The sequence below is a fragment of the Falco peregrinus genome, chromosome 5, assembly GCF_023634155.1.
Source record: "Falco peregrinus isolate bFalPer1 chromosome 5, bFalPer1.pri, whole genome shotgun sequence".
Classification (NCBI taxonomy): Eukaryota; Metazoa; Chordata; class Aves; order Falconiformes; family Falconidae; genus Falco; species Falco peregrinus.
In genome coordinates, this window is record NC_073725.1 from 13462224 (window position 1) to 13486278 (window position 24055).

General features: G+C 42.1%; 1 protein-coding gene and 1 long non-coding RNA gene across 4 annotated transcripts in view; one reads left to right on the forward strand and one right to left on the reverse strand.

Moving 5' to 3' along the window:
• Positions 1–10389, reverse strand: part of LOC114013526 (uncharacterized) — a 31037-nt gene extending 20648 nt beyond the window's left edge. For 2 of the 3 annotated variants that reach the window (XR_003556564.2, XR_008747644.1), the window contains exon 1: positions 9889–10389. This is a non-coding gene — a long non-coding RNA (uncharacterized LOC114013526). Of the gene's footprint in view, positions 1–4698; positions 4847–9888 lie in introns of all 3 variants that reach the window. The other variant, XR_008747645.1, reaches the window with a different exon arrangement.
• A 497-nt stretch (positions 10390–10886) lies between these two features.
• STT3B (STT3 oligosaccharyltransferase complex catalytic subunit B) overlaps positions 10887–24055 on the forward strand; it is a 52806-nt gene continuing 39637 nt past the window's right edge. Inside the window, exon 1 of the mRNA XM_055806991.1 lies at positions 10887–11405. Within this exon, the coding sequence (XP_055662966.1) occupies positions 11125–11405 (281 nt within the window). The 5' untranslated portion in view covers positions 10887–11124. The remainder of the gene's footprint in view (positions 11406–24055) is intronic.

Genomic DNA, 24055 nt, shown 5'->3' on the forward strand with positions numbered 1-24055 from the left:
TTTCAGTCTCCATTCTTCTGTCATGGATTCAGCCCAGTCAGAATCCAAGCAACTCTATCTTCAAAAGAATTTGAAAACTCACAGCAAGAAATGCTTAACTTTATTACTGTAGGCAAGTTGTTTAGATTAACCAGGTAGCTAAGCACCAAGAATGCTCCTGCTGATTAGGATTTCATATGTGCTCCTTAAGGCACAGACATTTTTCTTTTCCCTCCACCACAGTCACAGGATAAAAGTTTGGGATTTAAACAATTGAAGTCGAGTCTTGCACAACTATCATCATAGTTTTCTTCCTTTCTGCTTCAGGTATCACAGTCAGTACCCTTGTAACACAGCTGAAGTGCAGGATATTTTGGCCTATCTGGTATTATGGTTTAAGAATAGAAGTTCATCTCCCATCAAACCAAAACATATGTCAATCTGCAGAATTCTGTTCTTCAGAGCCCTAAGAAAAGTAGATTTTACTAGTTTTAGGGACAGACATTCAAAACAGTCTAAAAAGTAAAATACACTATCGCATCCTTACAGTTGTTCTACTCTACATGTGAACTCTATTCATCTGCAGGCAGGACTGGGGCAGCTCCTCACTCACAGCAGAAGACCCTGTACTAGACCAAGAGCATAAACACTGCAACAGAATAGCTGTTTTCAGCCCTTTTCAATTCTTATACCCCAAGAAGTTTTTCAGTGAAGATGTATTTCTCCATAGTCAATCTAAGGCTATGCTTCCTTTTGCAAACACCTTATAGGCAGCCACGATGGAGACCCACTGACCACACTTTGAAATCTGTAAACAGTGTTGTTACCAGAAGAACTGGCCCCTGTGGTTCTGTTCCTCCAACGGGAAAAAGCTCTATCATATGTAAGTTAGGCCTAAGAAACTGTATCTTTCCAAAAATTCAGAACTGACTAGATACATGGGTTGAAACGCACAGTGTTTGTTTGCTTGTGACATATATACACTGATGAGCTTGTTTTGAACACTTAACATCTCAACTCTGCTGCCTGTGTTTTATTTATAACTCCAGAGCATTTTTCAAGCCTTGCAGATGCCTGCAAGTAAGGACTACATGAGCAGAGGAAAGGAGGCAATGCCAGTAACTATGTACCAAGAGGCTCAGAAGAGCCATAATACTGTTTGGCCAATTTAAATATTCATTCTTTCCTTGTTAACATTAAGTCTTTCCACATTCAGTTTCTCAGTTAAACAAGAGGTGAAGTGGTTTACATAGCAGTGCTTTAGTGAGATAGAACCTAATTACAGTTAATTCCCAATACACAAAAGGGTGCCTTCCCAACAGTTAATAAAAAGTGATGATTAGGAATGATGAGAGTACTGCTTCCAAAATGAACTTAAGATAAAGCACAAGTATGTCTAATTACCATATTTAAAACCTGCATTGAAAGGTATTTATTTCTCAAGGATGGGTGGAACAAGTTACAATTCTATCTCTCATCTTGGAGAAAAGGAAAGCTTACGTATACATTTCTAACAGACCTACCTAGCACTAGTGCTTCAGAAGCTGAATGCTTCCTTATCAAGAAACTAAGTGCCATGAGGTTGACTGCATAAGTAAAAGGATAATGCTACTATATGGAGACAGAGGAACTAAAATATTGATATTTCATTTTTTCATCCCGCTGGGAATCTGTCATTCTTCAGGTTGTTCTAATATGTGACAGACAAAAAAACTCTTTGCCATCATAAATGGATATGATTCAGGACTGAACACCTAAAAGCACTCAGGGTTTGACCTTGCATTTCTGAATGTTTAGGAGTCTCTATAGTACTCCACAACATAACTGTATTATGCTGACGGACAGTGCTTATAATACTCTGGAGGTTCTGGCTGATCTTCAGAAGCATATCTCTATCTCAACTAAAATAGAGAATTACACAAAAGATGGTCAGTCTTTGCACTTAATATTCACAGCTTTCCTAGTTTCTAGCTGTGAGAGCCAGTATTGACTGTATTAATAAAAATTCGCTCCCATCACATTAGAAGAAACTACATAAAACTTCTACTTGACAGTTTAGGTTAGGACAATGCACGCTAAGTTACAGGCCACAGTAGGGTGGAGTCACTACAGCGAAACTTTCCCAAGCCTGACAAAATTACTCTAATGCTGTTAAAAGAGCATTTGAACAGTCTTCACCCTGCTGTTGCCTGACACAATAAGTTAATGAAGAAACCTAGGAAGTCACAGACTAATACAAGTCACGTTTCTTTCCAGAAGAAGGATAATTGTTGCAGAAATAAGAAAAGATTACCATGCCTAATAATTCAAATGCCAGTAATTAACAGCCCAATAAAAATTGCCTAGGATTTCCACACAAATCTTACCATCTGCCTGCAATAAAACCCACAGAGTATATCTTTGCTTCAAGTGGAAGTCACATGAAGGAGATGTAAGTAAAACCGATTCAGCAAATTAAAGAACATTGTATGTCAAGATAATGGGGGTATTTTCTCTAAGAGAGCCCATTATCTTAGAAATTCCTGAATTTATTCTCAATATTAATAAATAACATCCTCTCAAAAGAAAAAGTTGTGTGACTCCATAAATGCATACAACCTCTGTGTCTTTTCCAACCTAAATGATTCTATGATTCTGTAATATTTAACGTGTGGTGTTTTATAAACAAGAATAGTAAGTAATAAAAAGACCTTCGAGTAAAGTAAAAAATTCCTGGCAACCAGCAGAAAGATACTGTGATGCAGATGGCTTGGTCACATACCCTATCCAGTTTGCCTGTGTGGACTTGGAAATCTATATTGGATGCACGTAGCAAGATTTTGGTAATGGGGAGACTGGAGGGACAGCCTCTATAGGGAGAGGTCAGGGGCTGCCATATGCTGGACATCAGTGGTTCCAGACGGCTTTGCAATGGACCCACTGCAGGTCAAGGCTGAGCCTATCAGCCAAGTTGGTGGCACTTTTATGAAAACATGTCTAAGAAAAGAAAACACCAGCTAGACAGAGGGGGAGGGAACAAAAAGATTTAGAAACAACGGAGGGAACGCCAAAGGCAGAGGAGGACTGACAAAGGGGAGGAACTGCTCCATGACAGATACTCCCTGCAGCCTACAAGAATTGAACTTTATACCATGCACTTAACAGACAGCAACTACATTCACAAAATACATCTCTCTCAAATTAATGTTGATAAGGTCTTCGTGACATTGTGTGTCTGTTAGATGACAGAAGACAAGAGTAAGCATGGAAGCTCTCATACAGTTTGGATGCTGGTGCTATCCTGGTGTGTCTGCCCCTGCTGCTGCCCCCCCACCTTAACAATGTATGTCTGACACGGTAGATTATGTGGTTGAAAAGGCTCTTATGTACAGTATCAAAATTTATCCCAATGGTCCACACTTTAGGCACCAGTACAGGGAACAGTTGGAAGATTTGTTCATCTCTCATCCCCATGATTTTGAAGGTCAACAGTTTGGCTAGGCCTACTGTGTGATCTCCACGGCACAAAGAAGCTAAAGCAACGCTGATCATACTCCTTTGTGCAAAACCAATGTGCATCTGTTCTCTCTCAGAAAAAAGAAATACTGACATGAGAGTTACCACACAGGTGCCAGTAACTTTGGATGGTCTCAAGCAACACTGGCTCCATGCAAAAATGAGGCAAAAATCCCACAAAGATGGGGGGAGGAGACAGGCAGACAGCATGCATGTGCCAGGAGAGCTATTAAATCAGCATTTTTAAGGCATTTTTGTATCTTCATGTTAAAGACAATTTCATGCAACCTCCCAAAGTGTTTTTAAATGCAGAAGTACAGAGAGTGTAAGAGGAAAAAACAAGTTCTAGAGAACAGCATTCACACCAGAAAACAACAGAGGCTTTTTAAAGTTATGAGATGGTTTGTTACATTAGGCTGATTGCTACATCAAGGAAGGAAAACAGGGCACATAACAGCCACGTAACTGGTCCAGTATGTCCTGCAAGTGTCTGCCTTGAACGGTGGCTCAGGTGCTTTGGCATCCTCTTGTCCTGTTTTTGCAGTTGTACTTGTTATATAGTCAAGAAAAGGATCTTTATTTTTGCATCAGGTTTATGTGGCTGCTTTCCTTTTGCAGTTAGAAATTCTCTTTTAGGAGATTAATTTGAAATACTAACTGGGTTTTTAGGTCTGGGAGCACCATCAGTAACTGGAATGAAGTATCAATATGGATTTCAGTGTCCTAAGACCTACAAAAGTGGAACAAATATTTAAAGGAGGGATGCATAAGAAGAGACTTTAGCAGTAAGGATTAATTATTGTGGGATCAGTTTTCTCAGGATAGGGTTTTAAACATTAAGATTCATTGTTCCAGATGAAACTGAGATTTATTGTTATCCAGATGAATTTCTGGCATGTGTTTTTGATTTTTTTTTTTTTTTACTGTAGATTTAAGTGCTACAGTCAGTTACAAAAAGAGATTCCTGTGGCAAGAACTGAAGACCTACAGATTAGACATCACAGACCACTGTGCTTCAGTTCACATGTGGACAGAAGTCACTAAAAGCCTCTTAACTTTTCTGCAATACAGCAGTATTTCCACTTTTGAAGCCTCTAACCATTTGATGACAGCCAAAAAAAATTCAAGTCATATTAAATCATAAAGTAGTCATTGCTGAATTCTCTTCTCGACAATGATGCAGTCCTCACTTCAGATCTGTATGTGAGGATGGGTTGAAATTACCTTATCCCAAATCACCCATAAGCTCCTCTTTTGTATTGCATTGTGCATTTTGGCACGTTTCACTCCACAACAAAATGACTTAAACTCCTTTGCAATTCTGATGTAGTTATTAATGTAGCAGTTGAAGAGAAAAATATCTACAAGTAGTCTAGAAAACAGCAAGAAGACAATTAGTTTGAATTGCTAGCAACAGAAAAGCACTAGAAACAATTCTTTGTAAACTTCTTTTTCCTCAAGGCTATGCAAGTTTGGACTACAAGCCCAATTATGGAAAAATACTGCACAATACTTAAAGAGAAATTTTCAGGCATGGGGAATCCTTTGCTGATACTGTACTTCACCATTACATTTTTTTTCCTACTAAATTAGATACTGAAGTATCTTCAATACTGTAGAACTTACCACCTTAAACAACTTGCTCTAATTTATAAGCCAAACTAAAATCAGAAGAGTTAAGCTTTGATGAACTATGGTAATAGTTCACAGACAATGTGCAAACTACCTTCTTCCCCTTCCCCTACATTCAGTTGCTACCAGGAACTCTGTGGAATGTTCTGGTCTGAAGGAGGCAATGAAGAAAAATACAACTGAAGGGTGGTCAAAATTGTATCAACAAATAACACCCACAGATTTCAACAGGCTTTAAACAACAACATAAAACCAGTTTTCTTCCTCTGTCCCTCTGCTCTTTGCTGTTTCCACATCTCACTTGATGCTGTAACATGCAGCTGGTGTTACAGCTAACACCAGAATGCTTCTTTCCTGTGTTCTGCTCTCCCCTCTCACTTGAATCCAGTGTCAGAATTCACCTTCATCACAACTAAGCAGTAACAGATCCCATATATTTGAAATGGATATATCTCTCACTCCACTCCCCAGAGGTTAGATTTACCCTCCAGCCGGTTCCCTTAGCAGCTTTGCTGTTCCAACGTAACATTTTAATAAGACCCAGTATCTACAACTTCTGAGGACTTACCATTTACATGCTAAACACCAGTGTTCAGCTATTTGATGGGCCATTTAGTGATGTCCCTGAAGAAAACGGCCTTTCTTAACATTTTATTTTTTGCTGATCATCCCCAAGGCAGCACATCTCTTCTTACAAGAAGGAGTAAGATGAAAGTTTTGCACAAACACTTGGCTGCAGCATTTGCCAAGAACAACCAAGTTTTCGTTAAGGTGCTTGCAAACACTAGAGGTGACAAAACAACACTTCAAGAAAGGTACTTCAGAGGTCCGCAGATTTTAAATGTTGCACAGCACTTATGGATGTGGGTTAGAATATACACATCTATAACTTGAATCCGGTATTTTTTTATTTATTTAAAGAAAGTCTCAGTCTGTGCCTCTCCCTCAGTTTTTTCTAACAAGGGATGGGGACTTTGCAGAGGTGGTACCAGCCCACCAGAGGGAAAACCCCCATTTCTTCACAAGAAGTGAAGACAAGGTTGATAAAAAAGGTGCTGGCAGCAGCAGAGTATGCCAGGTGTTGGCTGGGGAGAGCAGAAAGCATTGTAACACCTTGCAGGCCTGTGTGTGCAAGCCAGAGTGATTTTTACCATTGTTCAGGTCATGGAAAAGGGAAATTAAGTAGGATAATTAAAACAGGAGAAGCAGAAGAGGAACACCAACGCATGTCTAAAGTCTTGGAAAGAAAAAGGAGAAATCACCAGTAGAACACTGTCAGGATTAAGTCAAGTTTCTACTGTTACTGAAATGCTAGATGAAGGCCTTGTCTAAACACAAGAGTTGGGCCGTTTTAATTCAAATCAATTAGAAACCTCGTTACAGTTACATAGGTGCAAAGCTCTTTGCAGACAATCTTGTATCAGTTTACAGCTGGATTAATTGATTTATGCATATCCACAAAGGGTTGCACCTGCTGAATTAAACTAATTTTAAAATTATTTTAAACTCATGTAATTTTGTCTATATGGAGACTAATAGATAGTTATTTTTTAAACACATTAAACTTAGGAATTCTCAGGGATAATTATATGCAATAGCATTATCTTTTCTCTCATTTAAACATTGTCATAATTTTTAAACAATGATCATCCAAGCACATAACTGAAATCAGGCACCCTCTGCCACATCAAGTTACACTCAACTGTGCTATTTACATTGTAATATTCTGCAGTTCAGGAAGTACTGTATCATTAATCTCTATGGCCATCCTCAAAAATCCTTAACACCAAACTTGTTCATCTGCAGAACTACAAAGTTGGAACCTGAACTGCTCTTCAAATACCTGTCTAAACTAAGGTACCTACTCCTGTTAAACACTGCTGAATCGTTGCCAATAAGGTTTGGTGAAAAGTTTTAATTTTTCCCACCAACCAGAAGCTTGTACTTCTCACTAATAATTTGTTACCGGATATGTCCATGTGCAATTTTTTCTGCAAAAATTTTGTTTGCCATTCTTTTAATAGCAGACTGAACACCAGTGACACATGGTAGCTGTGTTAAAGAACAAGGAGCTTTCATCTGAGATTTTCCTGTATGCAGCTCCACAACTTTCAAGATGCTCTGGTTTGTACAGCCATAACATAGATTCTGCACTTGGCATTATCCTCTGTTATTAAGGAAGCTTGGAAATGAAATATTTTTTTTTTCCCCCTTAAGGCATTTGGCTATTATTTTACATGCTCAGAATAGGAATTTGATTTTCTATATGCAAAATGGTTCATAACTACTACACAAAGTCAACTCCTCAGTCACTAATTTGAACATTTTTGTTGGTTTTTTGTTTGTTTGTTTTTTTTGTTCAAAGAAAACACTACCACACAGTGGAACAAATCAAACCAAATCACCTCTAAATAAATGGGAGAGCACAGGAGGAGGGGGGGGGAGGGGGGCGGGAAGTAAAAAAAAAAAGGAGATGAAAAACCTCTTTCCCCATCAAGCTATTAATATGGGTTGAATGCAGTTTTCAGTAAACATGTTTTGCACTTCCTCTACAGAAATGAACCTTCCATTGCTGTCATGGCGGTATAGTATCAAAATCACTGAATCCTTGCATCTAACTATAGGAGTCCATGAATTTCCATCTATTTACATTTCTTCGCTCAATCTTATTGTAAAACTACTAAAACTCATTTCATACAAAAATTCAAATATATTTACTGAAACACTAACAAAAGCTTTTACTAGAACTGTGCTTTTTCTGCTGCTAGATTTCATTGCCCAAGCTCTGAGGTATTCAACAGTACAGATTTTTGAACAGTTTGAAAATGAATAGGCAACAATATCATTTGTTAGCAACAACAAAGCAGCACTTTACCATTAGTCAGCATTCAAATAAATCACATTGTCTGGGCTTGTCTATGCTCTGAAAATTGTCTGATTTAACTCTGTCTGCATAGTCAGAATGATATAACCTCCCTGTTGGATGTAAAAGTTATAGCAGTGAAATTTAAAGTAAACACGATATAACCTTATCCACACCACAATCTGCACTAATTTTTAAGTAAACCAGATTTCAAATCAAGTGAAATTAACATTGATACTGAATTTTACATAAAAATAAGTTCTGATATACACATTTTTTCCAGCTGACATGAATCATCAGTCCTTTTTGGCCCTTTAATATCAAGAGAAATGGTCGGGGAGGAAGACAAGACATAGGTATTCTATCTACAACACCACCATTTAAAGCAGCTCCTCTACTGCATTGTTAAGCTTGAACTGCTGTTATGAAAAGACAGAATCCCAACTGTGAGAATGGAAATACTGCATTGTCATTTCAGAAAAGTACACCAGGACTGAGCATGTTGTAAAATCATTCAATGTCTTTTAGAAAAAGACTTGATAGTTGCAAATTTCTGGTCATGTTTACTCTTTGTTCATGAGCCAATTAAAAATAATAAATAATCCTTCACTTAAAATGCCAGTTGGTCAGCTCATTAAAAAAGCCTAACACCACTAGAAAAGGGTCAAATGTTTAACTTAAGTCAAACATATTGTTGGCCTATTTAAACAAGAGTAAGAAAGAACATGTATTAAAAAACCTCCAAACAAATTTAAAAAAATCCTACCAAACAAAACCCATAGTCTTTTAAAAGCCAGGTTTGGCAAAACTGAACCTCAAAATTTTCTGGATGCTTTCCTAAGCCTTATTCTAAAAAAAGTATGTAAAATGGAGTCCTTTAAGAGCAACAGTGTATCGAAGTGCTCATCTTAACACACACACACCCCTTACAATAACTCTGCTTTCAAACCTGGTGACCGAGTCACAGCTGTTGACTAATGCAAGGATTGAGGAAAAATAATTACATGCTCTACAAATTGTTAAACAGTTTTCCACTAAAAGAACAACTTTAATAAAAAGGCTTCTACGTTGTTTATAAAGAAGTACACTGTTTTCTTCCTCTGGCAAATAAAATAAAACCAGAGGCAACAGCAAGGACTAATTAGAATGGTATTAGTTAGCTAAGGCCCAGCACATTCCCCAATGATATCAGTGAAATTGAACTGCAAATCTTCAGGACCTCTGAAGAGCCATGTTTGTGTATCAAAGGAAATGCCTAAAGCTGAGACAACAAAATCCAAGCTATTTAATTTGAAAAACACCACCCTACATAAAAGTCACAAAAGTTGTTGGTGTAAATGCTGTAAACAATCATGTTGATTTTTTAAATGTTGCCTGTGCTTAGTACCATGCTTCTAAAAGCAGGCAGTCTTCTGCCATCTCAGAGTAGAATGAAGGTCAGCATAACCATTCAAAAACCATGACTGCAATACATCAGTAACTTTTCATTTTCTTCATTCTCTTTGTAACCACTGGTTTCACAAAATATTTGAGGAAGTTACAGGACTCCCAAATAGCATTTCATTACAAAAATTACTAAAAGAGAAGTCACTTACAAAAAAAAAAAAAAAGAAACAAAAACAAACCAAAACACCAGTTTCCATTTGCTGGCCTCTGCACCGGCCTGGAAGCGCTCCCAGCAGGGGCAGGTGGGCCCGGGCGCCCTGCAGGTGGCTGCCCCGGGGTGAGGGCAGCGAGCTGCCCCCGGCCTTGGCCAGGCTTTGCCCCCAGCTACCCTTCCCAGCTGCCTGAGGGGCAGGTTCTGGCACAACGCGTGCTGCGGCCAACACCGTTTCCAACGGGGTAATTACACGTTTGAAACAAACACCATCAGAGGGAAGCGAGCCCCAAAGAGGCGCAGTATCGAAGAGCAGACTCACAGCATGAGAGACAAACGGGCTCCAGAGCTGAGGGGCGAGCAAGCAGCGCTTAACGCCAGCCCAGGGCCCCCTCAGCGGAGGAAGGTGAGCCGCCGGGGCTCCCCGGGGACGGCTGGTGCCGCCGCTGCCACGCACGCCCCGCCGCGGGCAGCGCCACAAGACTCCCCTGAGAAACAGGAGCCGTTGGCGCCGTTACAACCGTTAGGGCAGCCCCCGCGCGCTCAGGGGCGCGGGCACGCCCCCGCCGCACAGACTACGACTCCCAGCAGGCTCCGCTCCGCCTCGCGCGCACCGAGCGCCCCCGCGCAGAGCATGCCGGGAGCGGTGCCGCCCCGCCGGCCCACACACACTGCAGTGCCCGAACACAGCACCAGGGGCCGCCAGCGGTGATAGCCGCTCCCGAGGGCACCCACGTGACTCGCTGGCCTCACTCCGATTGGAACAAACCAGTCACCGTTGCCCCCTTTCTTTTTTTTTTTATTCCCACCCCTAATGGCTGGCAGTGAGCGCCTCCTCCCCTCCGCGCGCAGCCACGCCTTCAATCCCGCCGCTCCGATTGGCTGTCTGGTCTTGCCCCGCCCCTTTTAAATACCTGTCGCTCTGTGACAGGCCGTCATGCACTTCCTGTTAGCAGGGCTACTGCGGGGATTGGTCCCTCTACCCTGCCCCCCCCCACTTCTGCTCGCGGCCCCGCCCCTCCCCGTAGCTCCTCCCGCGCTGGAGGGCGGCAATGTCAAACCGCTGGGAAGGGGGGGCCCGGCCCTCCGCCCCCCGCACCCGACCGGGCCCTCCCGCCTGCGCCCGCGGGGCGAACGCGACCCCCTGGCGCCCTCTGCGCGCCCGCGGCTCCACGGCTCTGCCCTCCTCCTGCGCGCACGGCCGCCGGCCCCTCCCCCCGCCCTGCGCCCGCCCCTCGTCCCCGCCCCCTGCCGTCACGGGCCCCGCCCCCGGGCTCGCGCGCCGCGCCGGCCCCCTCCGCCGCGCCCCCCGCCCGCCCGCCCGCCCCGCGCCGCACTGGGATGGTGACGGCGGCGGCGGGAGGCAGAGCTCGGCTGAGCTCGGAGGCGGCGGCGGGGAGTCGGTGAGGAGCGCTGAGGGACCGGGCGGGCTCCGCCCCTCCCCTGCCGAGCCTCCTTCCTTGCCCCCGCCCTTCCTCCCGCTCCGTCCCCCACCCACCCTCCGCCTCCTTCCCGCACGCGCCAGGCGGAGAGGCTGCGAGGGAGCCCAGGGTACAACATGGCGGAGCACTCGGCCCCCGACAACAAGCACAAACCCGCCGCCAACTCCGTGGCGCTGCTCAACAGCCGCGCCGGGGCGAGCGGTGGCGGCGCGGCGGCGGCGGCTGCCGGTGGCCCCCCGGCGGGCGGAGGCGGCCTGTCGGGGGGCCTGTCGCAGCCGGCGGGCTGGCAGTCGCTCCTCTCCTTCACCATCCTCTTCCTGGCCTGGCTGGCCGGCTTCAGCTCCCGGCTCTTCGCCGTCATCCGCTTCGAGAGCATCATCCACGAGTTCGATCCCTGGTGAGTCCCCGCCGCTGCCGGACGGGACGGGGAGGCGGGAAAGCCGCCCCCTCACGGGGCGCGCCCGGGGCGGGCGCCGCGCCGTCAGCCCCGGCGGCAGCGGTGGGGTGGGGGGGGGGCGTCCTCAGGCTTCGCCCGCCGCGGCCGCGGGGACGGCGGGCGGCCCGCTCCGCCTGCCCGCCGCTCCGCCACTTCGCGAACTTGCGCCCCGGCTGTTCCCCCGGCCGCCGGGCGGAGGGAGCCGAGAGCCGCGGCCGCGCTGGGAGGAGGGAAGGGGGGGAGGCGGTGCGGGCGGGACACGCTGCGGCCGGCCGGGGGGTGCCCGAGGGGTCGCGGTGCGCGGCGACAGGCGTGAGGAGTCGTCGCGGGGCAGGGTCCGGCGGGCGGGCAGCGCGGGGAGCGAGCGGCTGTGCCGGGCGCTCGGGTGTCCCCGCGGGGCGGGGGGGAGCGCGATGGCGGCGACCTGGGGCCGGGGCGGCGGGGCTGCCCCGGGCCCAGCGGAGCTGCGGCAGGACTCCGCGCCGCGCTGCCGAGGGGCGCGGGGAAAGTTGTGGCGCGGGTGGGGGCCGGGCGGGGGGTCGGGCGGGGAGCGGGGCTCCGGCCGCCGCCGCGAGAATGGAGCAGCTGTAGCAGGCGTGACCCCGTCTGGGTCCTTCGGTCGCCGCGTTGGTCCCCAGATGTGCGGGGCGGCTTCTCGGAGTGGCCGATCCTGGAGCCCTTGTCGGCCGTGGAGGGAGGAGGGTGAGGAATGCGCTGCAGGAAGTAATCTTCATAAAAGTGACTTGAGGGATTACGGTGAAATGGGTGACATGGATTTACTGCCAGGTGTTTCAGAGCTGTGTTTCTGAGCCCAAGGACTTGTGCTGTTTCCCACGCATCTTGATTTTTCGAAAGATTGCTTCCCCTCCTGTAGAAGCTGTCTGTTCTTTTCCCCGTTGGAGGGGACTGAAACCATTTTATGTGTAAGATCAAGAAATGCTGCACTCGCTCCTTCCAGCAAGGCAAAGTGAGAGATGACGGGACTGGTGGGGCAGGTTTTTTAATGTGAAAACGTCACAGTGGATTTTTTTATTAGTGGCTACTTCATCCTAGGAATCCCTGGTTTTTTAGAACTTGACGTAGGGTAAACAGCAGATGACTTTGGAATAACAAATTGTCTGGTTTTAATTTAAAATTTTATTTCTTGAGTCTTACTGTTAATTGAGTAAAGAGACAAGATGCTTCATTTTAAAATGCACGGTAGATGCTCTGCGTTAAACTGATCTGAAATTGTCACTGAAATTATCCACAAAGCATGGGCTCCACTTTGATAGTTTCAAAAGCACAACTTCCTCTTTTCTGGCTGGGTCCACCCCCCCTGCTCCCCCCGCCCCCACCCCCCCGTGTAATCCATTCACAAATCATGGCTCAGAGTAGTGGCTAGAGGACAAGGAATTGCTTTGTTTCTAAACGCTGTCTGAAGTAATACATGCTTTGTGATGTGAAAGCCAAATATCTCAAAATATCTTCAAAACATTAAATAATTGCCCATAATTTAAGTGGGGTTTTTTTCTGCTAACACAAATGAATGGAAGGAATGCAAACTTTCAATTAATAAAGTTAACAGCGGGGGGAGGGAGCACAGTTAAACACATCTGCAATGAGAGTATGAACATGCCTGTGAAGTAGTTTTCAGTCTCTTTTAATCTAACTTTAAGCAAAAAGGCTTTCCTTTATCATGGAGGAAACTTTTTAGCACACAGCTTACATTTTTGTACAACTGTATCGCAATTTTACAGGAATTTTACAGCATTCAGTTGCAGAACTTTTGTTATTAAGCCTTGAAGGAAATCAAAATAGGTTCTGTAGGAGTTACGTTTATAATCATTACACGGTTGTAAAGATAAACTTCTGGTTTAAGCAGTGTATAAGTTGATGCAAAGTTATCTTCCTGAGTGTACAAACAGAAGGCGTTGCTGCCTGTGCTACCGTATGTATGTACCTTTGCTAATTAGAGAATAGATGAAGTTGACAAAACTCATTGATTTTACTGCAGGTTTCTGAGAGGCAGTTGAAATGTCAAGAATCATGCCAGTGTCATGTTGCTGCATGCCAGAAATGGTAGAGGCAAATGCACTTAAGTTAATTAGTAGGAAAGAGAACCTAAAATGGTACAAACGGAGGAAAACCAAAGGGCTTTATTGCAACAGCAATATTGGTGCAAAGAATAAAAAATGATGTTGCTCCTAAACTGTTGAGTAACTAGGTAGGAATGGCTTTTTACAGTTGTAAGGGTCTTACAAGTCTGAATCTAATGTGGGAAAGGAGCTTGTGAGAAGAGATTAGAAGCAGTGCTCTATTTTTATGTTTTTAACCAATTCTTTAGCAGCTTGTTCAGGTAAACTGGATTTTCTTTTTTTTTCATGACAGTGGCCATAGTCTTTGCTGGTGGAAGAGTTCCGTAGTTTTCTCCATTCCTTTGATTTTTCTGTCAGGCTTAAATAGGATAGCTTGCAGTGTGTTAAATCACCTGTTCTCTAGTATTTGTTTTGTGACCGAGAGGAAGCTGAGGAATATTTGATAACTGGTTTGCCTAATGCTCCTCATTTTATTCTTTTGAATGGAAAAATATTGTTGCCTCTAAGGTGTAGAAAGCTTTCCCCTTTACTTAGGAGTCCAGTTTTCTGTATGGACTTAAGAAACGTAAGAGATCTGGCGTGGGAGGAAAGGGAGATTTGCCTTGGGTTTTCTGCACATTAATTGAATCAAATACCACTTTTTTTTTTCTAGCATCCCTTTCAAGCTGCGTTTCTGACAATGAAGTCAGGTTTTGATTCCAGGGTGTGTGTGTTTGCTCGTTTTGTAAAATTAGCCTCTGAGACTTCAGTTGGCATTTCTTCCAGAAATGACCACAATGTAATACAGTAGGCCAAGACAACAGAGAGGACAACTTTTGCTGTTGATCTCTGCTATAATACAGTGCCTGCACGAGGAAAATACAAACTTGTATTTTGAGGTCGCCATACTGTAATTTACAAACTTGTAACCTGTTTGCCATTACTAGGATGACTTTTCCCCCCCACACACTAAACACCCCTTTTGTATAGTATTGCCACTTTATTTTGATTTATTTCTCATGTCTTGTTTAACTTCTGTACATCAGCTGGTCCAAAGACTTTGAAAAATGTGTGTGCTTTTTGGCAAGTCAGGTCAGATGAGCTGATATGTGAAGTCAGTCAGCACTGAGTTTAAGCTGAGCTATTGACAGGCATCCGGCATTTAACTTCAGGATTTCATTATCAGCCAGGAACGTGAAAAATGGACAGCAATGGTACATTGGGATGGACAGGTTTCATGCCTGAAATTTGGTTCATCTGTTGGTTGGTTTGGCAGCTGTGTAGACCAAGAGCGTAATTTCTGTGCTACATGTATACAAGTGTACAGCAAAAACTCCTCATGAAAGTAGAACAGTGTGTTTAGCTCGGTTGGCAAGCGAGGTCATTCTTTCTGTCAGATGTTGCCTTAAATGCCAGCATGGGTGCTGAACCAAGGCAATAAAAATTATGGAGTACTTGAACCAGGACTATTTCCTATGCACTGGTTTGTCAAAAGTAAAGCTCCAGCATGTCCATGTGCTGTTTCATTTGGCTGCTCATATCATATATATACGCACATAATAATCTATATGTCTCTGTGTGTGTATATATATGTGTATACATATAAGGTTAGATATATCTAGCAAGATCATTGCATCCTGATACTACTACTAAAATGGTAACAACCTTTGATACATCAGTAGTCTTCAGAGAGTGATATTAAAATAGTAACATTCATTCAGTTTGCACAGTTCTTAGCGTTGTCGCACGTGTAAGAACTGTATCTGAATCATTAATCATATCTCATGACATTAAATCAAACTTTCGTCCTTCCCTGAGAATTTTAACAGCTTGCTAAACACCAGATTAATGCCAGTTGCCTTAGGAGTGAAAGCTGGTTTAAGCTGGAATGAAGAAGCTCCTGTGTCTGCGCATGAGACCCTCTCCATACCAGTTTGCATGTTCAGGATGGAGCGCTAGTGTGACCTTTGTTACATTTGCCTACCTACTACTGCCAGGAATCTTGTTTCCTATTGTCCTGGTACTGAATAGCACTACCACAATCTCATATATGTCTTTGCCTCTTCCAAACCAACATCACCGATTGCTCAAACAACCAGCTTTTTAACTGTCATCAGGGTGACCGTTGTTTATCAAACCTCACTGAGGTAACTTAATTGTGCTAGTGGGAAGTATGGTTTATATATATGATAGCAATCCACCTTCTTATCACTGATACCACCATTGGCTGTTAGCAGACTTTGGTGGATGGGGATGAACTGGTGAAAATAAATACGAGGTTGGTGTCATTGCTTGCACTTCAGAGGCAGGCAAGTTAAAGGAAGTTAGGATTTTATCTTGCACGCAGCCAAAAAGACAGGTTTTGCTAGGCTCAAATCATGTTTGCTAGATGGATTCTTGAGGTGTTAGGAACTTTTTAAAATGAAAATTTAATTTAACACCTATAAATTTGATATGAAAGCTTCATTAAAATATAAAGTGTGACTCAAGTGAATATTAGAAGTGGTGTATAGAACTGATCAAACACCGGAGGTTGTGTAAATGCATTAATTTCATTGGGAGAGAGTAAGGTTGTGGGTTTGTGTTGTAGTTAGCTGATTCAATGGTTGCCTTCTGGAGTAGGAGTTCTCCTCTATCACCCACAGTGCAGTCCTGCTTTTTTCTTTGTGCTTCCTCTAAAGCAGTCACGGTGGGTTGATTCAATGAGATGAATTGTCAAAATACTGTAACATTTGAGTTCCCAGAGCCTGCCCACCATCAGTTTTTTTGTTGCAGTTTATTTTCTTCTTTTTGAGGAATAGTATGAATTTTGAGAGGGAATGTAAATAGCAACTGGTTTTAGAGGGTAAACTGGAATTGAGTGATAGGGAGGAGACATGTATACATATAAGAACAGCTTGTTAAGATACTGGAGCAACAGGAGTGACAAAAGAAGGGGTATGTAGCAGTGAATGAGAGTACTTTAAGCTGATGTTTGTAAGGGGGGGGGGAAATGTAAAGAGGATGCTAGTGTTCATAATCTCAATCAACAATGCGCAGTGTGTAGGCTCTGGTCAGATGTGGTCCACCCAGATAATACATCTGGCCATTGCTTAGCTGCTAGAGACTTCTTCCTGGGCAAATAGACAGCAGATAGCGTGGTAAATGTGTTCTTGAGGGGTGGCAGCCACTGTCATTTCCAAACTGCTATCCTTCTGGAGGCTTTCAACCCATCACATAATCTTGTCAAAGGTGAGTACGTGGATGTGGATCTGTTTAGGAAACATTTCACTTTAGGGTTCTTTTCCCAAACACTCCCTTTTGTTTATAATCTCCAACAACCTCCAGACCTTGGGAAAGCATTTGATTCCAGTCCAGTTTTAATATAGTCACTTTGGATTGATTTTGAGATGTTGCAAATGTCATGAGATTCATATTAAAAACCTAACTACAGCATCTTAATTCACAAGCTTTTTCATTCTTTGAAATAAGAAGTAATCAATCTATTTCTATTTTATAGGAATATATTTTAAAAGATTGTATACTTTTAATGAACAGTTGGATTAAGTATTCTGTGACTTTTTTCCTAAACGTAACATACCGACATACTACATTTGAATGATGGAAGTTTTTCATACCCTAGTAATACTAATAATTTTAGTAGGATTTCAGGTAGCCAGGTAGCTCAAACTCATTTCACCCATTTTATTATAGTAGGAAAAATATTCTAGTATAGTCTCCAAATTGATTTAATGAGGCCTTTCTGTTCATGAAGGGCGAGTTCAGAGATTTTTATGTTCTTGAAGAGTAGCCTGCCAGGTATCTTCCCCTTCCCTCCTCTTTAGTAGGGAAGATCCAGATCAGGCATCTTTTTTGATCCCGGCTATTGCAGTATAAAGTGGCTCGAGAAACTTGTTAGCACAGGTCAGTCCCTGGGTTTTGGGGCTTTCTAGATTACAAGTCCTGTATGTCCAGGGGCTTGAACAGCCTTTCCTTGTTTATGTACTTGGAGGGTGCTGTTTTGAAGCCAAGTAAACTTTCTAGAAGGTCGATACTGTGTTAACAGTCAAGATGTGACTGCACTGAACTCCGCTGCTTAGGAAATTGCAAAAATAGGTAAATATTTTTTAAAAAAATTAATGGAAGAAGGGCAATCTAGAAAAAGAACGTTGGACAGAGTTGAAGGCATAACAAAGACTGTGCTTTGTGAGTGGGGAGACCTTGGGCTAGATTTGATCAGTTAGTCTGCAGCCAGAAAGCAGTTCACCGTGTGGCCTCATAAAATAACATTAATGTAAGAATGAACCTTCTGCTCCATCTCTGCTATTGTTTTCTACCATCTTTACTTAGCAGGTAGTGTTTCTTTTTTCACTTGCACAATTTGTAATTAGGGTGAAAAACTCATCAGGCTTCACGTGGGTACAGTAGTGGGGTTGTGAATGAGAAGGTAAGCAGGGCAGTGTTCATAAAACACATGCGGAGTATGGTTGAGTACAGAGACTATCCCTATAGTCTTCTTTTGGAAAACATAGGAGTAAGACAGAATGCTTGCGAAGTGTTGCCCCTTTTATTGATTTGTGGATAGCAGAATGAAACTTGAAAAGGAAAATGTATTGGAATGTTTTATGGAGGCTGGGTCGAACTGAATGGGCAAGTTTAGCTTTTAATGCCATGGGACTTTTTTAGAGGGCCTTCAGTGAATACTCACAAACACTTGACTAGCTACACCAAATGCTATGTTGAAAATCCTTGAATGGACTTTTCTTGGCAGATACCCTATTATTTGAGTGGCTTAATATGTTCTGGTTTTTAAACAGAAGTTTGATTACATAGGGTTAGGGTGGGTTATAAAGGTTACCTTTTGCTTCTTATCGTAATTCTCTTTAATAGTCTCTGGTTTTGGCAGCCTGTAATCCTAATACGCTTTTAAATTTCTCATGTTGAACTGGTGGGGGGAAAGTGAGTAAAAATTTTGGACAGTAAAGCTAGTGGGGAAAATGCAAAATCCTATAGGTAATGGGATGGGGCTAGTCTGGGTTTAGGGAGGCGTATCTCTTCTGATTCAGTCAGGTTATTTCCCATTTAATGTCAGTCTGTGCATGTGCTGCAGATTTTCCTCCTTAATTTTTGAAAATTCCACTCTGCAAGCCCTTTGAGGTACCTTTGTACTAACTTTTAGGGCTAATCTTAAGGGCTTCTTTCTACTCGGCAGAGCCATTAAAGCTGCTGCTTTTGTACCCTGTACCCTGTAGCAAGGCATGTGCAGATGTTTTTATTATTATTAACACCTTTAGCAAAACTTCTAACCATCAGCCTTACCACTTGCTTGCAGAACAAAGTGAACTTAGGACAAGTATTGCTATAGTCTTTCTGTGCTTCACGTCTGCAGTAAAATTTATAGTTTGTCCTATGGATAGACTTCATTTCTGGCCCTGTAGCTGAGCAGAGCTTGTGACCTGAGCTGTTGTTGACGATCAAGGTGAGGTATTTTTAATGTAGATGGATGGTAGGTCTGGGCTTGAGAGGTACTGTGAAATTGACCCTAATGTTGCACCACACCTCAGATAAGTTGAAGCAGCCTGAGGAATGAATTTAAGGATATAGATACAAAGAAAATAGATCAGCTTCTGTATTTCCCAACTTACTGCTACTCTTTCCCAGGCTAAAAGCTCCTTTGGCATATGGAGAATTAAATGCTTCTCATACTTCAAAAGTTCTTGCTATTAAGTGAGGCAATATCCCTGTGCTTTAGAAAAAGAAATTGTCTTTTTTAAACAAGGATAATTGAGTGTTTGTACATGAGCGCTTCTCAGAGCGGGAAACGGTATTTAAGATGTCTGTCTGCTATGGGAGACCCAAGTCCAGTATCATATGCTACTTCTTAAAGAGCCCATCTAATATGAATGACTGGGGTATGTGGGCTGTAATGATAATTACTTCCAGGTGTTACAGTGATTATCATATAATTTTCTATGGCAGTTGATTTATATGGGTTATGGTAGGTAAAGAGCATGTTGGAATTCTGTTCAGCTGGTAATCTATGAAGATAGAGTTGCAAAATACCTGTTCAAAACTTTCCTTACTTAAAATAAACAAACAAACAAAAAACCCTTGGGAAACTACATTACAACTGAGGACGCAAGTTTGGCTTGATTACTGAGTTTTGGTGGTGTTCTTAATGAGATTGCTATTATCTTCTAGACCATTTTACACAGTATTATTTACATTTATTTGAAAAGAGTGACTCGCTGTATTCATAGGCACCATCTATCCTGTTTGCTGAATAGCAAAGGGATTTTGCAGAAAGGAAAAATTGCATGTAATTGTAATTTTAAACTGTTCTAGAACACATGGCTGGGCAGCTTTTGTGAGTGCTTTGCTTTATTTTTTTCAGTCTCTGTGGGTTTTTTTTGTGATTGTTATATTATAAATGGTAGCTAAATCCAGCAACAAAGAGTGTGATTTTATTTACTTTTATTCCCATCATCTTTGCAATAGATGGACATTTTAAGGAACGCTAGGGGTGGAAAGTACCTGTTTGAGGATGCAGCTGACTGGGAGGACAGTGTGTTGAACAGAATACTTGTGTGCTATAACCAGAGGATTTGAAAATACAGCAATTAATTTTCTTGTTGCAGAAGCAAAACATAATAAAACCAGGCCTACCTGTCCTGAATACTTTTCTTTGTTTATCCAGCTTTTTTTATTTCTGTAGTCTATTGCATATGTTGAATGTGCTTCCTTCCTTCCTATTCTAAACTTATCCCAAGTGACATTTGGAAGTTCTGTTGAGTAACTCAGAATTTCATAAATATTGTTTGGAATGTATATCTTGAAAAAGGCAGTTCAGGTTTATAGTTTGGGTATTAAAGGCCTTTAAAATGCCTTTATTTCTTTCTCTGGCAATAGATAAAATGCCTTAAAGTTGCAATTCTTCTAATTTAGAAAGTCAGCAAAACAAGATTGGAGCTTTGGCGTTATTATATTGATGTTAACAGTGGAAGTAAGTGGGCATCTCTTTGGCTTGCTTTACTGTAGAACAAGAAACATGAAAGCCAATGCAGTGTGAGTTTTCCAGGAATCTGGGTATCGCTGCTGTGTTTTGACTGGTTTCTCTTATAGAGGTGACTAGAATGATTTATCTAATGTCAGATGTCTGAAGTAGTATTTGAAAAACTATTGCATATGTCTCACAATTCATTTTACTCTGTAACAGTTTTAATCTTTCATTTGCCAAATAGAAAATGGATTTTGACACTGGAGAGGCTACCTTAAACATTTGCAACATTATCCTAATTTGTGATGGCTCAGGTCAGCTAGTGAAGACAAATGTAATTTTTCTCCTATGGCTTAATATGTTCAGGAGCCAAAGAATTTCTAGTGCTTTAATTTTGTAATCCTTCACTACTTCACCAATGCTTGCCCCACCCTCCCACAGTAAAGACCAGTTTTTGCTTGGGAGAATACTGGATGATATGGTTTGTGTACAGTATGTCATGCTTATAGTTTCATCACTGAATTGTATTTTCTGGCTTTTGCTTTGGTAAGTCAACTTCAGGATCCCTTTTTCCTTATGCTTCCATCATACTGTAGTTTCAACACAACATTCTTACCTATGTGGCATCATGGGTTTGCTTTGTGATAGTATATTTCATACAGTACAATCTGCTGTCTTCTTTCAGGGCTGTCTTCAAGAGGAAAAACCCACAGAACAGCTTTTAAGTATCAGTTGAATGGTGCTTTTACCTGGGAAGTTAAGCAGTGTTGTCTTCTATCTCAGAATCCAATATGCTGTGCTAGAGTACCTGTGGATATTATTTCCATGTTGGAAAACACATGGTAGATGATTCCAAAGGTTCCTTCGAGAATGTCCAGGAAATTACTGTGGCTGATAAGACAGCTGTTCACAGTGCTTTGAGTAGAGCCTGACTCTGAATATCTACAATATGACAAGGTGCTCTAAGCTTGTCTTCACCGGTATAAATTGGCCTTATTTGCATCTAATCAAGTGGAGCGGTTTTCCTGAATTTTCCATCATCTCTTGTATACTTCCTCAGATAGTTCTCTGCTGTGTTAACAAGTTAAAGGCAATGTGCAGAAATCTTGTAAGTGTAGGTGTCAGGATCTGCAGCTGGATGCAGGGAGCGAGAAACTCCCCTCTTCCAGTGGTGCTGAGCTACTGTATTGGCACATCTTGTACCCTGATCCCATCTCAGATATCCAGGAGTTCCCTGACCAACAGGTCATGGGGTTATTGAGGGGTGAATGTATCAATAGTTTCTGTTAAAGCTCTTCTGCTGTGCTGTAACTATTTAAAAGTTCTGCCAGGAATAAGATTGTCATTGCTTAAATGGTTATATGGGATGTTGGGGATCTAGAGCTGAATCCTGGTTTTGAATCAGGAAGGTTAACTCTAGTTTTCTAATTTAAATCTGCATTTGTGAAGAGGGAGTTGAGAGGGCATACAGTCCAGTGGGGATCGGAGTGTGAAAGGTCCTGGAACAGCCCAATTTAATTCATGTCTGGAGGGCAAGGGGGAGAGAAGATTTAGGATTGTATGACCTAAGAACTATCCCTTGAGAACTTCTGCTAGGTCCTTCCCAACAGCTCTCATGTATCCCTGGCAATATACCTCTTTTCAGCGCTGCCTGAACAGCCACTGATCCTACTGCTTTACTATCTTTCTTTCCCCGTTCCTTTTCATCAACAACCAGATATTCATTTTACCTTATCCCATTTCGTGTGGCAGTGGAGGAGAAGAGTAAGGCATGGTACTTCAAGTCAGTACTTGTTATTTGATGAAGTGGCATTAGGAATTAAACTCATCCCTTTTACTGTTCATTAGTGTAAGACAGAAGGGCTATAACTATCAAACTGTGTAGTAATGTAGCCAGCTGGTCAAGGAGGTGGTGTGTTTTGGAAAGGACGTGCTCCTGGACATAGGATAGAAGAGACAATGGTGGGTGTAGTCTTATTAATATTTCTGTAATAGCGTTTGTGACAGAAAGCATCACAGCTTATAAGCATATGTGTGTAATATTAAGCCTCGCTCATCCTAATAGTGTTGCCCCTCCTCCACATTTGTATTGTATTGTATTTTTTTTTAAAATCCCTTTAAGGTCACTTCTGAACATGAATTGGATTTTACTAAAGTGTGACAGAGGAGCACAGTGAAATAGTTTGATAGGTACAGCATACTAAGACTAAGCAATGCTACAAATTCCATCATGTAATGAGAAAACAAACATGCAACTTTAATTGTACAAGGCAGGAGTTTAATATTAATTATGAATACTGTCTTAAACGCTGAGCATTATAGTCACTGCAGTGCACTTAATCTGTAGTGTTTCTGTGAGGATACATAATAAAAAACAAATAATGTTTTATTATTAAACTTCTGTGTTTCTTGTGTGTAGTCTTTTAAAGAAATGTTGGTAACCTTTAAGTACAATTCTGAGCAGGTTGCATTAATTCAGTGAAAACTTGCCTTTTTAATTTTTTATTTATTTAGACATACTTGAAACATTATGAAAAATATAAATAAAATGTAGTAGATAACTGATTTTAAATTCTGCTTGCCATACTTATTTCAGAATAAATCAGACACTGAAAGTGGGTCAAGAATGCAAAATATGGTTAGAAAGATAAACTCCAATCTGTGTATTGAAGGGAAGGATGAAGACTACTTCCTGCTGTCATCTACTTTCCTGGTCTTTATTTTATTGGGGACATCCTATTGCTGCACGAATTTCCTCTGGTGTAAGAATATGCAGTCACTTTGCAAACAGCTGGAAGTGTTTCTGCCCTCAGCTGGCAGCCACCATCCCTTCTGTTGGACTGTAGTAATAGATCATGTGGAATAAATCAGGTGAAATAGTTCAGGCCATCCTTAGATTGGTTTGCTTTTTAGCTGTGATTTAAGCTGACTTGTTTGATTTGGGTACAGAAGCGAATTAGGAGTGCTTCTGCATTCCTTTTAACTAGCAAAGGTCAGTTGAAGGATAACTGCCACAGTTAAATTTGGGTGGGTGTGCAATTTAGTACAAGGCAGCCTGGAGTTTTGATTTCCCCCCTGCCTTATGCTTTTGTACTTTGGGCTATATTCATGCCTCTTTCTTTTCTGCTTTATTTGATTAGGACTTAATTAGATCTATCTCTAGGTTTCTGCAAACCCTGGGCATATACTTTGGTTTGTTCTGCAGGTAGCTTTATATGTATATCTACGTGCGTACATACTCACAGCAGAAAATTGCCTGATCCCTGCTACATGCCTGGTGAATGCAATATTTATGTCTATTTATGCTAGGTTACTGGAAGGTTAAGCAGAATTCCAGCAGATGTATTTGTTAGCTAAAATTAGGTCTTTAACCCAGCCTCCATCACTGGACAGAAATTGTTCAAGTTAGATAGACTGGCTGGTTCTGCTCTAATGATGCTTTCTTTGTATAATCCACTCTGAAACATTAATTTTTATGTTTTCAGCAATCATTGTAGTAAAAAGTCAGGAAGTCAACATTGCAACAGATGGAGTTGAACAGGTGCCCAGCTTCTCCGACTAAACATAATTTACATACA